Source organism: Lacerta agilis, chromosome 9 (assembly GCF_009819535.1).
Source record: "Lacerta agilis isolate rLacAgi1 chromosome 9, rLacAgi1.pri, whole genome shotgun sequence".
Lineage (NCBI taxonomy): Eukaryota > Metazoa > Chordata > Lepidosauria > Squamata > Lacertidae > Lacerta > Lacerta agilis.
The window spans coordinates 21,015,149-21,030,459 of record NC_046320.1 but is presented as its reverse complement, the minus strand read 5'-3'; the positions used below and the strand labels follow the sequence as shown (position 1 = coordinate 21,030,459).

General features: G+C 42.2%; 1 protein-coding gene across 4 annotated transcripts in view; it reads left to right on the top strand.

The window, feature by feature from the left end:
* The window catches only part of CRACD (capping protein inhibiting regulator of actin dynamics), a 65,588-nt gene that overhangs the window by 33,871 nt on the left and 16,406 nt on the right, over positions 1 to 15,311 (top strand). For all 4 annotated transcript variants that reach the window (XM_033159648.1, XM_033159646.1, XM_033159647.1 and 1 more), the window contains exons 3-6: positions 3,039 to 3,174; positions 8,717 to 8,881; positions 11,155 to 11,223; positions 13,783 to 13,965. In XM_033159648.1, coding sequence (XP_033015539.1) covers positions 3,055 to 3,174; positions 8,717 to 8,881; positions 11,155 to 11,223; positions 13,783 to 13,965 — 537 coding nt within the window. In that variant the 5' untranslated portion in view covers positions 3,039 to 3,054. The remainder of the gene's footprint in view (positions 1 to 3,038; positions 3,175 to 8,716; positions 8,882 to 11,154; positions 11,224 to 13,782; positions 13,966 to 15,311) is intronic.

Below are 15,311 nucleotides of genomic sequence, written 5' to 3'. Positions count from 1 at the left end.
AATGGACTAGAAAATTAAGTGTGTAGAAGAGCAAGTGATTTTATTTATTTATTTATTTGAATTGCCATCTTCTCTCAACTGGACACAAACAAACCACTGGGCTCAAAAAGTTCTCCCCCCCCCCCCGTTTCATGTTGAGTTTTTTTGGTTTTTGGTTTTGTTTTATGTATTTTATTAATAGTATGTAAGCCACTATGAGTCTTATTTTATAAAGACAGATGGTTTACACTTTTTAAAATAAATATTTATAACACTGGCCACCTATGTATTGTATCATTGGTTGTTCAGAGATATAATACTCTCCAGACATTACTCCATGTAGTTTAAAAACTCATTAGGCACTGCTGCCACCAGATTTACCTGCTGGAATGACACCTCAGATCTCTAATTAAATCGATAAAGTTAATTTTCCTATGTTATAACTATACTTCTGGCCTCTAATAGTGCTCCTTACTTTTATGTAATACTTGCACACTAGATACTAGGGTTGCAGGCAGTGGGTCAGATGTTGATGTGTTTTCTTTACAAATAGATCAGGAAGCGCCACTATGAAGTCTATAATTGGAACTTGTGATCCAGATAAGTCACTTGTGGAACTGCACACACAACCAGAATTTTCTTTGACAACTCCACCGCTGCAAGAAAGGCAGCCCAAAAGGCAAGCCGCTTTTAAGCCAAATAGCGGATTGACTGTTTAGCTGTTTGAAGAACTGTGGAGAAAACTTCAAAGAAAGTTCTAGCACTGTCAGGCAATTCTCCACACAGAGCTTTTTGGGGGTGGGGGGGTGGGAGGGAGGATGAAAGCTTATGCCTTAAAAAACTAGTTAGTCTTTAAGGTGCCACAATATTCTTTGTTGTTCTTGCTGCAACAGACTGTCATGGCTACTCCTCTGGAATATGATACGATATTCATAAATTATGTCTAAATTATTGTCCCGTCTGTTTTCAAATTGAGATTCTTTAGATGTAGATAAGGTTTCTAAAAACGAAGTCCCCTTCTACATTCATGTATAGTGCAATTTCATGTCCTAAAAATACATTGTGTTGTTGTCTTTATTGACACATAGCATTTTACTCTGTTGTGTCTTGAATTTTCTGCATTTCTGAATTATTCTCAACACTGGGTATGATCCTAGTGAAGTTGAGCACTTTTAAGGCTCATTGATTCTAGTGGCAGAACCAAGCAAGTGCTTAAACCTCCCCTGCTGAAATAAGTAAGACATCAACAAGTTTTACATTGGCTTGATTATGCTCAATGACTGAGAGACTTCAGCAGTAAACAATTATTTAGTGTCTCAAGCAAAACTGTCAAGTCTTATGAAGGTGTCCAGTGCTTCTTGTAGCTCTCGAAAATTATGATAACATGATGTACTGAACTACCGGTATTTTAAAGCTTACTAGCCAAGTCCAGCTCAAGAGAATTCTTTACTCTGCAAACGTGGCCTCTTTCTGGTACAACTGGCTGCATTTTATATTATACATAATGCCTTGCTTCTGCTTTGATTTATATTAGCGGCAGCTAGACTGGTGACTGGGAGTGGCCGCCGAGACCACATAACACCGGTCCTGAGAGATCTGCATTGGCTCCCAGTACGTTTCCGAGCACAATTCAAAGTGTTGGTGCTGACCTTTAAAGCCCTAAACGGCCTCGGTCCTGTATACCTGAAGGAGCGTCTCCACCCCCATCATTCAGCCCGGACACTGAGATCCAGCGCCGAGGGCCTTCTGTCTGTTCCCTCACTGCGAGAAGCAAAACTACAGGGAACCAGGCAGAGGGCCTTCTTGGTAGTGGCGCCCGCCCTGTGGAACGCCCTCCCATCACAGGTCAGGGAAATAAACAACTACCTGACATTCAGAAAAAACCTGAAGGCAGCCCTTTTTAGGGAAGTTTTTAATGTTTGATATTGTTGTATTTGGTTTCTGTTGGAAGCCGCCCAGAGTGGCTGGGGAAATCCAGCCAGATGGGCGGGGTACAAATAATAAATATTATTATTATTATTATTATTTAGAGAAAAAATGATTCAGTCAATTTGCATTTGTTAAAAGGCTCTTATTAATGGTTTACTAAGTTTTCAAAGACAAAAGCTTTTCATATCGTAATTATATAACAGCAAGAAGAAATTTTCATCTCTCCTATAACTGGGAATTGGAAAGCCTTTGAAATCTACATTCCTGTTTACTTTTGCTCTGTTTTGCTTCATAATTTAATTTCAAGGAAATCAAGCATTCAAAATAGAAATGGTAAATTGCCCTTGATTATATATATTTTACCACTCATGTGGATTAATGTTAGACTAGTGGTGCAGGACAACATATGGCTGATTCACACATCCTATATACAGTCTCTTTGGGAATAAGCGGAGCTACTGTCAGCTGATGGGCGGGGCTCTGCTTGCTTTGAGCAACCATGTGTCTGCTCAGCTGCCATGATTTCAGCAAGGTCAGTAGCTTGTTCAATTCCACTGCCAGCACAGACATTGTGAGTGTAGAGGCATTGGACCATATGAACAGCCCATAAACTGATATTAGAATGAGTATACAATGGCATATGGAATGAATTTTGAGCAATTAAAGTCCAAATTAAAACTTCTTAATTCAAGAAAATGCCTCACAGATAGACTTTTTATATTGGACAAAACAAATTCAGGATTGACTTGGGCTCATTTATTAGTCTCTGTCTTTGAAACTGAAGTCATAACTAACTGATATTCATCAATTTCAGTGGGTCTGCTCTGAGAATGATCTACTCAAGTACCATCACATGTAGCTAAAAACTAGTTTTTTGTGCCATGATTTGTATACTACAGACATCGTGCTCATTGGCCTTTTCCATATTCACCAAACGGTACTTGTGGAAAATGTAAGCTGTGGAACAAAAGTTGTGAAGAGAATGTGATTTAAATATTTTACCTCCCACCTTGAACCTTCAAAACCAGTTAGGACACAGTTTTAAATACATACATATTTGGGGAAGCAGTGCAATGAGAAATGGCAGAGATGCTTTTATAAAATAAAATCCTTTCTGTGTTGTGCTTCAGGTCTTCCAATCATAGTATGGGAACACGGGCCTTTTCCCATGAGAGTATTTTTATACCTGATGGGCGAACAGAGAGTGAAGAGTCTCTTCAAGCAATGTCACAAGAAAACATCCTAGGCAAAGTCAAAACCCTTCAGGTAAGATTTAGCAAGTGACATGACTACAGGTGTTACACTTCATACTCTTTTAATTTTTCTTGTTTCATCATCTTTCCTTCCTTCTGCTGATCCTCTTGCTATGCAAAATGTCACGCTGTTAGGAAAGTGGGTTCATTCTAAGTGTGTGTATTTGCAATTTACACTTTCTGGCAACGTTCTCCACAACCCTACTGCAGCATGAAGGCCACACATAAAATTAGGTGAAGCACTCACCACGTGTTCAAATACTGTTGTTTGTGCTACATGAAGTCTGCACAACTTAGAACCCACTAAACTGAACACAATCAGAAGTTAAATCTTGATTAAATCAAGATTGAATAATTAAGTTATCTGATGTAATGACAAAATATAAACCAACACCCAAGACAGCCTTAAAATGCACTTCCATCTCCAGAGGACAAAGGATCAGTTAGGGAGATAGGAAGACAGGAAGACTTTTTATTTTACTTCTTTAAAAAAAAGATTGATTAACATTCCTGTTTTAAAGTATTTATGCATGACTATATGTCTTTGAGAGGGACGCGGGTGGCGCTGTGGGTTAAACCACAGAGCCTAGGGCTTGCTGATCAGAAGGTTGGCGGTTCGAATCCCCACAACGGGATGAGCTCCCGTTGCTCGGTCCCAGCTCCTGCCGACGTAGCAGTTCGAAAGCATGTCAAAGGGCAAGTAGATAAATAGGTACCGCTCTGGCGGGAAGGTAAACGGCGTTTCTGTGCGCTGCTCTGGAAGGGGGCCACGGTTGGAACAAGGTTGGGAAACACTCAGGAGATATTGAAAGAGAACTGACAGAAATTTATTAATGAGAACATTTAATAGGACCCCATAGAAGAAAGTTCCCCCAAGAGCTTGGCTAAATGCAAGTATTAAGACAACTGTAGTTCCCACCGGCAAGGTCCTTATTGCTAATATATGTCAGTCGGAACAAAACACACGATAAAATCAAATAAAAATGCCATGCATAGAGGCATTTTGTTATTTCACTTCAAACACTTGCAGATTACAAAAGCCCCCCCCCCCACCAGTGCATTGTAGATGAACACATACAGCTTCCTTTGACACATAACATTTCTATCAGCAGCTCCATTCATAAACCTTTATCAATATTTTCAGCAGCTTGTGGATGGGAAAGCAGCACAATACCCATGCTATAAGAGGGCATCTTTATTTAGAGGCGCAGGTCAGCCTTTCGGAACAGACATAGGATGGGTAAAATGGCGTTGCAGTTATAAAAGATGACAAATGGATCTTCCAGAGGCTCATAGTCTGAAAGTTATGAAGGAACAGCGAGAAGGAAACTGCACAGGTAGAAATGTTGCAGGCTTGATGTTCCAAATGTTAGAAGGATGAAGGAAGAGTAAGAGACAGGGGGTTAAATGAGCCTCTTGCCAAAAGCCAGAAATTAAGGAATCGATGGAAGAGAACAAACGCATGGTTGATGGATACATATGACCCTCAGAGTGTAATAATGAGGCAGCAAGATAATAGTTCTTCATAAGCACAAGTAATTTGATGTCCATTTGAACATCAGTGCCTTGATGCCCGGGCTGCATTATGTGAAATACGACAGAAGAATTATGTGAAATCTCTAGCAGAATCTGTGCCCTTGGATGCCTAAAGGTTTCCTTAGGTAGGGAAACTGGGCTGCATTCTCTCTGGTGCCGTCAACAACAGCCAGTTCCCTTGGGGATTTTCCCATCCTTTGGGAAAGTTGGAGCTGTCCCCACGTAACGCTGCACACATGCACAGACATTTGTGTGGTGAATATGAAAGCCAGCACATGGATTGAACTCAGTAATCTGGAGTGCAGATTGGGTGCGAGCATGTTGAAGCGGTCAGGATCACTGTGTTGTGGATATTCCAGTCAGTAGATAACACAGAATCATAGAATTGTAGACCAAACCCCTGCAATGCAGGAATCTCAACTAAAGCATCCATGACAGGTGGCCATCCAACCTGTGCTTAAAGTCCCCCAAGGAAGGAGAGTCCAGCACCTTCTGAAGGAGTGTTCCACTGTCAAACAGCTCATACTGTCAGCAAGTTCTTCCTGATGTTTAGGGCTTGCTGATCAGAAGGTTGACGGTTCAAATCCCTGCGACGGGGTGAGCTCCTGTTGCTCGGTCCCTGCTCCTGCCCACCTAGCAGTTCGAAAGCACGTCAAAGTGCAAGTAGATAAATAGGTACTGCTCTGGCGGGAGGGTAAACGGCATTTCCATGCGCTGCTCTGGTTTGCCAGAAGCGGCTTAGTCATGCTGGCCACATGACCCGGAAGCTGTACACCGGCTCCCTCGGCCAGTAAAGCAAGATGAGCACCACAACCCCAGATTTGTCCATGACTGGACCTAATTGTCAGGGGTCCCTTTACTGTTCTTGTAACTTGAATCCATTGGTTTGAGTCTTTCCCTCCAGAGCAGGAGAAAACAAGCTTGTTCTCTCTTCCATGTGACAGCCCTTGAGATATTTGAAGATGGCGCTTGCCCCCCTCGCCCCACACACTTTCTCAAAAAATACTTCTTGGACAGGGTTAAATAGTGGGGCTGAATGGTGATTAAATACAGAATCTAGAGTCTATGAGTAAGATAAAAATCTAAAATGCTATTTAAATAAATTTCTTACTCATGGCAGTGTTGGTTTTTGTGCATTGCTTTTGTAGCATTCTACTGCTTTATCTAAAAAGGTTTTTTTTTTAATTGAGTCTTCTGGTCTTTCTGAGCTTAATTTCAATGGTTTATTTGTTTCTTCTGAGATACAATGTGAAACCTTGACCAAAGCTACACAGCAAATGAGTCATAGTTCTGTTTCATGTACAGCAGATATATATCTTATTTAATATATTTTATCTCTCTCCTGTTGGAAAGAATACCTCTATTTTGAAAATGTCTGTCTGGATTTGACAATCTCATATTTATTTATTTTTTAAATCAGCATGTATCCTTGTCTTTGAGCGTGCGTTTCCTGTAGATTTTCACACATTAGATGACAGGCAGAGAGACAAAACCCTGTGGTAAATTTCCCTGTAATTTGCAAAATAAAAAATAATTAACAGTCTCCTCTCTCCTAGCTGAGTATGATTCATCCAGCTATTTCAAGAAAGAAATGCTAAATTTTCCATTTGCCTGTTCCAAATACCTTTTAAAGAGTTTACTTTTCACATGAAATGTATGTCCAATTATTCAGTCCTTTGGTGCCAATCAGAGAAGTGCTACCTTTCTTCAAAGAGGGGTGGGGCGGAGGGGTGGGTGGAAGATAGCTGAACATTTCGGTGTACAATTGCAGTGAGGCCTGTGAGTTGCTAGTGTCAGTTGACGCTTACGGAACTGTCTGTAGGTAGAATCCACTGGTAGGCATCTGTCTTGGGTAGTGCATTTTGTGAATCTTTGTACTTTTGTCTATTTAATGTATTTATTTTTCCCGATTTGAACTATAAATTGGTGATTTTCTTCAGTCAAAATGAGAGTACCCCTAAACATTTTAAAAGAAAAAAAGCACTGGTCTCAAGTCATTTTATAGCACAATTGCTGCTAGGCCAGATATGTAGCAGAAAAAGAAGTGAAGCTCCTGAGGGGAATGACCACTCCCCACATCAAATGCCTTTTTTGTGGTCGTGCACAGCCCCCCCGGATCCGAGTGCGACTCGTGGTAGTTCAGGCTGGCTTCATCCTCCCCAGGCTGGATACCTGGAGGTCTCCGCCTACCTCAGCCAATCGCCCAATCCTGCCTGGGGAGGCGTTGCCAGCGGATTGGCTAGGTAAGAGGAGGGACCATCCTGCCCACACAACAGAAGATGAATCTTACCTGCAAAGCGGCAGTCGGCTCCAGAGTTTCTCCCACCCTGCCCTCCCTCAGTTAAGTCTTCTTTTGCAGGTTAACCTCTTCTCCGCAGGTACGCAGGCACTGCTACATCATGGTCTCTGTTGAAGGGCCAGAAAGGAATTTTCCTGCATTGGCAGGTTTTACCTTTCCCGTAGCAAAACGTCACAACTTTGGTAGTTTCAGGCCTTGGGCGGAATCCTTTAGTCTATCTTCCTAAATGGGGGGGGGCGGCTGTGAAGCGGTGACCCACGCCCCCCTTGTGGCAGTGATACCAGGGTTCCCCATTAAAGGGGTCTTGAGGGGGAGGCTTTGGCCATATGCCAAGAAGTCATCATTGCTCTGCCCCTCCAGCGGCAGCGAACTGGGGGCGGGCTCTCTGCTTGAACATATGTTCTCCAGAGCCAGCCCAATCCCCACACATTCTGGATAACCCTGAAGTCTCCCAGAACCCTGGCTGGGGACTGGGAAGGTTAAATGCCCAATGCCTGAGCCAAGGTCTCCCTACATCTGAAACTTAATAAAGTTGTGGACAATTTTAATCCCATAGCGTGTTGTCTTGAGTCATTATTTCCTTCGGGGGTTGCCTGGGGTTGGGGGGGACTCCGCCTGTCCACGCAAAATATACTCTCAAGCACTGGAAGCACTCCAAGTTACAGTGCCTGCTGTGGCTGTAGAGATCGATATGGGAGAGACAAGTTTTGTTAGTCATAGCAGATACTGTATAGGCGTTTGCTTGTGCTGATGCAGGTGTAGTGTGGCATTTGAATTCCATTTTGAATTTCACTTTTAGGTGAGTTTTTGGTGGCAACATTAGTGTGTCTCCCATTCTGCTGCCCATAAGCTGTCACCTTAGGTTGTTGACTTGCAATACTTTGTGTTTAGGGCTGCCTATTTATAACTTTTTTGTTGTGGAATGGAATCTTCGAAGCTTAGATACAGTCAGAACCAATTTTTACCAATAAATTATTCGTGGGGTTGGGTCTTGTTTCTCTCCCACCCCCATTGTTGGGAGCTTGGTTATTGACGGTTTTCGGGCCATTGAGTAGGGTTTATTCAGTACTGCACCCTCATGAAGATTGTCTGGTTTTAAATCTAAAAACTGGAGCCATTTGGATTTTGTGGAAACCTAGACTCAGAAGATCCTGAAGTTGAGGCTCCAATACTTTGGCCACCTCATGAGAAGAGAAGACTCCCTGGAAAAGACCCTGGTGTTGGGAAAGATGGAGGGCACAAGGAGAAGGGGACGACAGAGGATGAGATGGTTGGACAGTGTTCTTGAAGCGACTGGCATGAGTTTGGCCAAACTGCGGGAGGCAGTGGAGGATGGGGTGCCTGGCGTGCTCTGGTCCATGGGGTCACAAAGAGTCGGACACGACTGAACGACTGAACAACAACAAGAGACTCAGAAGAACAGGAGCCACTTCTGTGGAGAAACAGGATGCTCTATGGTTAAAAACAAACAACTGGTTCCAGCCACTGGGAATTGGTCGACATAAAAGATGGGAGTATTGGCACAAATCAAGATGTGCTAAGTGTAGCCTGTGATCTGTTGTTCTAATACAATTACTAAAATTAACTGCCTTCTCTTTCATCTGATAAAGCTGAATATTTTGGGCCTCATCACTGTTGGAGAGGAATAAACTGTGTAGGAGAGGGTATGAACAGCAATGTTTTTCCTTTCTAATATGCAGGGTGTTGTTGTTTTTTCCAGCAACAGTTGGCTAAGAATATTAAATTTGGCCAACCTTCACAAGTGACTGTTTCAGTGAAGACAGTTGGGGAAGCAAACGCTAGTTTGGAAGCAGATGTGCTACTCAGTAGCCCCATGGAGACTGAGGCACAGCAGGACATCGTTCTTCCAGAGAGCAATAATAAAGTAAGTCCTTGGTACCTTACTTTGGGAAAATGTCAAAAGCATTTGCCTGCTGGCGGTGGTGAGTTTGTACTTTCTCACACTGGGTGCACGTTGGGGATTGAGTTTGGAGGGACTAATTTCAAAAAGCTGCAGAATCATCAAACCTGATGCAATGTGGCTGTTGAATGCAGCACACACAACTTCATTCACTTCAGATACAACTATATGTTCACAAGTTCAATGCTCATGCAAGTCTTGAAGCTTGGTCTGAGAACCTTACATATTGGTCCAGTCTAGAGTCACTTTCCTGATGTAAAAAAACACAACAGACAATGGAAGACAGTATCTACAGTGAGGGGGGGGGGAGTATTTGATCACAACAGGAATCACAACAGGAAAAAACCTCAGAAACCCAGGTAAGACCTCTCCCTTCTCTCACAGGTCCTGTCTCTTATCTGTGGGTTTTCCTCTTGTGATTCTGTCTCTCACAGCGACAATAAACCTACCATTAAAATTATGGACTGGTCATTTCTTCGTCAGAGGGCAAACGGGCAAATTTAGCAGGGGATCAAATACTTCCTCCCCCCTCACTGTATATAGAGAAATGTACGTATGTTTTCACATTTCATTACCCATGATTCGTTTTGTGAATCGGCATTTTTTATTTGCTTCATGACTGTGTGTAATCCCACACTGTGTGCATGTCAAGGTCAAGACTTATCCATGACCTTCCAGCTCTATTACACATTTCAGCTAAGTGCTGATGATAATGTTGCCATTGCTTGCACTATAGCCCACATTGAGCTGGCCCCTCTCTCCTATTCACAGTATTTCGGGTAAGGTGAACAAGCTGAAATCTTGTGCTTAGTTCCTTGCAAATTGCGTTTTTGTATGTTATTCACATGTAACAACAACAACAACAACAACAACAATAATAATACAAAATGCATTTATGTGCACACTTTACTGTAGTATATGCAATTTTGTACATATTACATAACTGTTTGCAAAATTCAAAAAAGTTCAAATTTTGAAGGACAGCTGTCTTTCAGTTAGTGAATTGTTTCGAAAAGTGCAAATGATATAGATTTGCCTTTAAATGCATCCCTGGCTGAGCCACATAATTTCTTGGAGCTAGTTTGTATGTAGTATAAATGCAAGGACAACTAATCAGAGGTTTCGTTTTTGTTTTTAAAGAGCTGCCTACTGGGAATTGAGGTAAACAGGCAGAGGCAAGCACATTTTCTTGCAGGAAAGAAAATGCAATTGTTAAAAAAAAAGGAATTCAAGAAAAAGACAAAGAAAATACAGTCCCCACCAATTTCAGCATCCAAGGAGTTAAAAGCCTGCAATGTGGGGACTTATTTATAAAACCACAAGTGTCAGCAACCTTGAACTTAAGAGATAAATTGTTTGCTTTGCAGGCTTTCAGGGACACAAATGAATTATACACAATAAAATCCTTTCTCTTAGGGCAGCCGGGAAATGCAGGCCTTTATTCAAGAATATGTAGAGCATATTCTGAAGGCTTGTCTCGATGCTGGGTGTTGCACATTGCGCAAGTCTCTCTTAAGGGGGCTTGGAAGTGTGCATCATCTTTAGCTCAGTTGAACAGGCTTTGAAATTGTCAAGTACATTTCCCCCCCCCAGGTGGATCTTTGTAGTGCCACTGTGTGTAAGAAACTCTTAAAAATAAGTACATTCACTGAGGCTTTATTGCTTTGAATGTCAATGTAGACTAGAGTTGAATGCTCCAAGGCAGCTCCATATTTTATATGGCAAGCACAGCTATTATTATTATTATTATTATTATTATTATTATTATTATTATTATTACTTATTTCATTTCTATCACATCCTTCCTCCCAAAGGAGTCTAGGATAGCAGTCTTAACCCACACCTGTACATGTGTGTGAACTGTTTCTCTATCAGATAAGCGTACACAGGTATTTAAAGGCATGAGTATGAAATCATACTGTACATGTGTTTGTCCCTGAACACACTGGCACAACACTTCTAAGCAGGCAGCAATGTGTTCTGTATAAATTGTGGGTCTACCTTCAGTTCCCATGGCACCATATGTTCCCAGGGCAGAATGCAACACTATTTAAAATATTTTTTTTCTAATGTCCTCTCCCAGACCAAACTTCTGAGAGCAGTGAAACTAACTAGAGGGTCCCTCTGCTGAACAGAGGAGTCTGAGGAGATGGGGGGGATCGTTAAGATATTTCTACCAGTTCTGTAATGGTAGTCCATAGTTGTGATATTTGGCAAACATAATCTTATTTTTCCAGTCAGGTGGCACACCCGATTCATTAAGCCCAGCAAGTTTGCGTGGAACAAGGCAGGAAGTGGAAGATAAGGTAATAGTCATGAATAGTTCATTGCATTTGTTTCAAGGACCTCTATAGCCATTACATTTAAGGTTCTACCATAGGACCTATTTATTGAGCATTTGTCCTGGTCTGCTTACATGGCGGTTATATTATACCTGGTCTTCATTGAGCATTCGTTCTGATTTGCTTGCTTATACAGTGGTACCTTGGTTTACAAAACAGGTTGTAACCCAAGGCGCGCTTTCGCTAAGGGGGCTCCCAAAAAATTGGGTTGTAATCCAAAAAAAGGTTGCAAACCGGGACATGCACTTCCAGGTTTGACGTGTTTGTAATCCAAAACGTATGCAAAACAAGACGTATACAAACCAAGGTACAACTGTAGTATTAAAGCCATTATGCTTGCTTGGGAAGGTGGTTACTGTGGAAGAGTATATTTTGCCCATACTACTAGCCAGTGGCATAGCAGTTGCCCTGTTAGGGGTGCAAAATTTCAGTACTCATACCGCTGTGCATTTCTGTCAATGGGCTCCATTGAAAGCAGCTTCTCCACACGGACCAGGAGGTGATCTCTCCAGAAAACATAACAACTCTCTGTGGCTGCGATCTCCTGGGTGACATGGATGCCATTAGGCAGTTGAATGTGCATGCCCTTTTCTGCCAGCCCTGTGCGGCCCCGAGCACTGGCAACCCATGCTACGCCACTGCCACTGGCTATATGAGCACATCCTCTGCATGTACACTCTACCAAAGGCTAGAATAGTATGGGCAGGAAGGGAATCTGCTGATTGGAAAGAAGTCTCAGAAAGTAGAGGATATAAAGAGCAGGAAATCCAGAAACAGGAGTCACATCCACACCATACACTTAAAGCACATGGTCCCGTCCCCCACAAGAATCCTTGGAACTGTGGTTCGCTCCTCAGAGAGTTACAATTGCCAGAACCCTTACCAAACTAAAGTTCTAATTATTCTTTGAGGAAAGCAACGTGCTTGAAATGTATGGTGCAGATGTGACCAGGGTGTCTTAAGGAAGAGGACATAGGAGTAAAATGATTCTTTCAGGTGTGTCTTCTCCTCTCACTACATCACTGTGATAAAGAAATCTGTACCTGATGAAATTTTCCCTTCCAGGCAACACTTATGCTCAGGTTTTTGCAGGGTCTGAATCTGGCAACTCTTTAAGAGGGCAGTGAGATCCAAGCAGCAGCAGGTGGTGTATGAAGCTAACCAAACACATATTTGGCTGTGAGTGACAAAATAAATATAATGTCACATGATTCATTAGGCAAGAAATAGAGCTTTACAAAGCCCAGAATACCTAAAATATGGAAAGTGCTACACTCTATATAATTCTGTCATTACTGCTGCTGCCATTGCTGATTATGAGCCTATTAACATTTATGACATTTTGGCTGATTTCTACAAGGCATCTAACGAGCTTATTAAACAAGGGCAAATAAATATTAGATTTAAAAGCCTCTTAAATTTTGTGTAGGACTGCCAGTTAACATTTGCTTAGTCTCGGTAGAGTAATTAGTGATGAGTCAATGAGTGTCCCTTCCTGAATTTTTAAATTTCAGACCTCTGTGTCAGGGAACTTGTTACTGAATCAGAAGGGAAGCCACAGTTTTGTAAGGAAATGAGAAACAACTGCTTATTGACCCAGGACAAAGGATATTGCTTGATAAGGTCCTACGGAGCGGTAGAGTGGGTGACTTCTTTTAAGGAGGGGTGCTAGAAGTTGGAAGTGGGTCTCATACACCCAAAGTTTAGAATATATTACTGAGCCACAAGTCTGAATGGAGGCTTACTATAGTCCTGGCTCAATAAACAAGTATGGGTAGCATAATTCCTAGGATGAACTACAACTTTTTAAAGCATTATTTATACACAGCCTTGTGTGAACTGTTAAACTTGAAATACCTTACATTTGCTGTGTTGGCAAACAGAGAAGCTGTGTTGTGCAGCTGTCCTGGGCTTGCAGATATTTGAAGGACTTACCAAACCTAGTCTTGCCCCTAATTCACCTTCCCACTGCTCCCTTGGTTCTTGCATGACCATTGAGGAAGTGACACAAAGGGCGAACCCTTGCTGGCAAGGGGACTGATATACATCCAGTCAGCCTTTCTCTTGTGAGGCTGTACCGACGAAGTGGATTCTGTCCCAGTGCTAATTCCCAGTCCATATTAGCTGCTGCTGACAGAGTACTTGAGTGATCAAAGGGAGAGGTTGGACTAATTTGTGTGGGAGTGAGCAATGATGTGTGGCCCCATTGGGGGCGGACTAGATCTCTTGTCCTGTGTCTATAAACATCAGGAGCTGGTGGGTTGCATGGGGATAGCATGATGCTTGAGTGTCTTGGCTACATAATAGAAGAGGAGGCAGTTCTTCCATTTGACTGGAAAAAATGAGGTGCCCCCATGAGAAGCTATGTTTCCACAAAAGGAAACTTCTGGATTTTGCTCTGAGTTCATTAATGGAGATACTGTTCGATTCAGGGTTTGTTTTGTTTTAAATCTGCTAATCCTTTTAAATCTGTCGATTCAACTGTGCAAATCAAGTTCATTTCCACTTGCAACAATTTAACAGGTTACACCGGTCAAATCATCATCGCGGCCGAAAAGGCATCACTCACCTTCTGGCACAATTGAAACGGTTAACCTTGATGCAATTCCCCTGGCAATTGCCCGCCTGGACAACAGTGCAGCAAAGCACAAACTCTCTGTTAAGCCAAAGAATCAGAGGGTTTCCAAAAAGCACAGGTTATCACAGGTACTGAAATTTATCTGCTTTCTATATAGTCACAGATACAGACATAACTTAGATGAACATTTTAGTCATTGATTGTGAGACAGGCAGATCTACTAAGAGTTTGAACGTTTGAATCTTATCTGTTCACTCTTTGTTCAGTATTTATGTTCTCGATTAACCATCACAGAACACGTAGTCGGCTTAAGGTGTTCATTGCCACCAGACGCTATGATGAACACTGATTGAATCATGAAAATAAGTCCATAAACATTAGTAGCCTAGTAATTATCTAATAGCCTGTATGGCCACATACCTGTATGTATGTGTGCCAGTTGATATCTAAAAGCAGGGAGGGGTGGAGTGTTAATTTTAAGTAAACCATCTTTGCATGGTAACCTGGAGACAGTTTCTGTTTCTTAATGGTGACCAGGTGAACAGCTATTTATACACTGGCATTAACTGATTATGTTCCTTAAAAAAGAACTAGACACATTTTCTTTGCTTTTTAAAAGGTGGATAATTATAAAGGACAATTCCACCAGCTATTAGCTATAAAATAAGAATAAAGTCACGCGGGTGGCGTTGTGGTCTAAACCACAGAGCCTAGGGCTTGCCAATCAGAAGGTTGGCGGTTTGAATCCCCGCGACGGGGTGAGCTCCCGTTGTTTGGTCCCAGCTCCTGCCCACCTAGCAGTTCGAAAGCATGTCAAAGTGCAAGCAGATAAATAGGTACTGCTCCGGCAGGAAGGTAAACGGCGTTTCCGTGCACTGCTCTGGTTTGCCAGAAGCGGTTTAGTCATGCTGGCCACATGACCCGGAAAGCTGTCTGTGGACAAACACCAGCTCCCTTGGCCTATAGAGCGAGATGAGTGCCACAAACCCAGAGTCTTAAAGGTAAAGGTACCAGCAACTGGACCTAACAGTCAGGGGTACCTGTACCTTTACCTTTAAGAATCAAGTCACCTTGTTTAGAGGCAACATGTGCTTAATTACTAAATGCTGGAGGCAAACCACTGAGATGATCCTCATATTTTGCTTGTCAGTTTCCCAGGAGCATCTGCTTGGCTAATGTTTTTGTGTATTCTAGCAAGGCGGCTCTTTTATTCTCAAGCTTCCATTTAAGATAAGTACCTGTACATTATTCGTTCCAGTCTTTAGACACAAGATCTTGCCATCAGCTGTAATGCGAAAATTTCTCAGATGAGTGGAAACTGAATGGTAAAATACTTGTGATCCTGAATCACAAATACATATTTTCAAGAATCAGTATCTTTCAAACAAGTCCCTCTGACAGATCAACCCTCACAATCATGTTTGAGGAGTGGTTGTAGGGGCAACCCCACCCCCAAATAAATATGCTTTGTGGG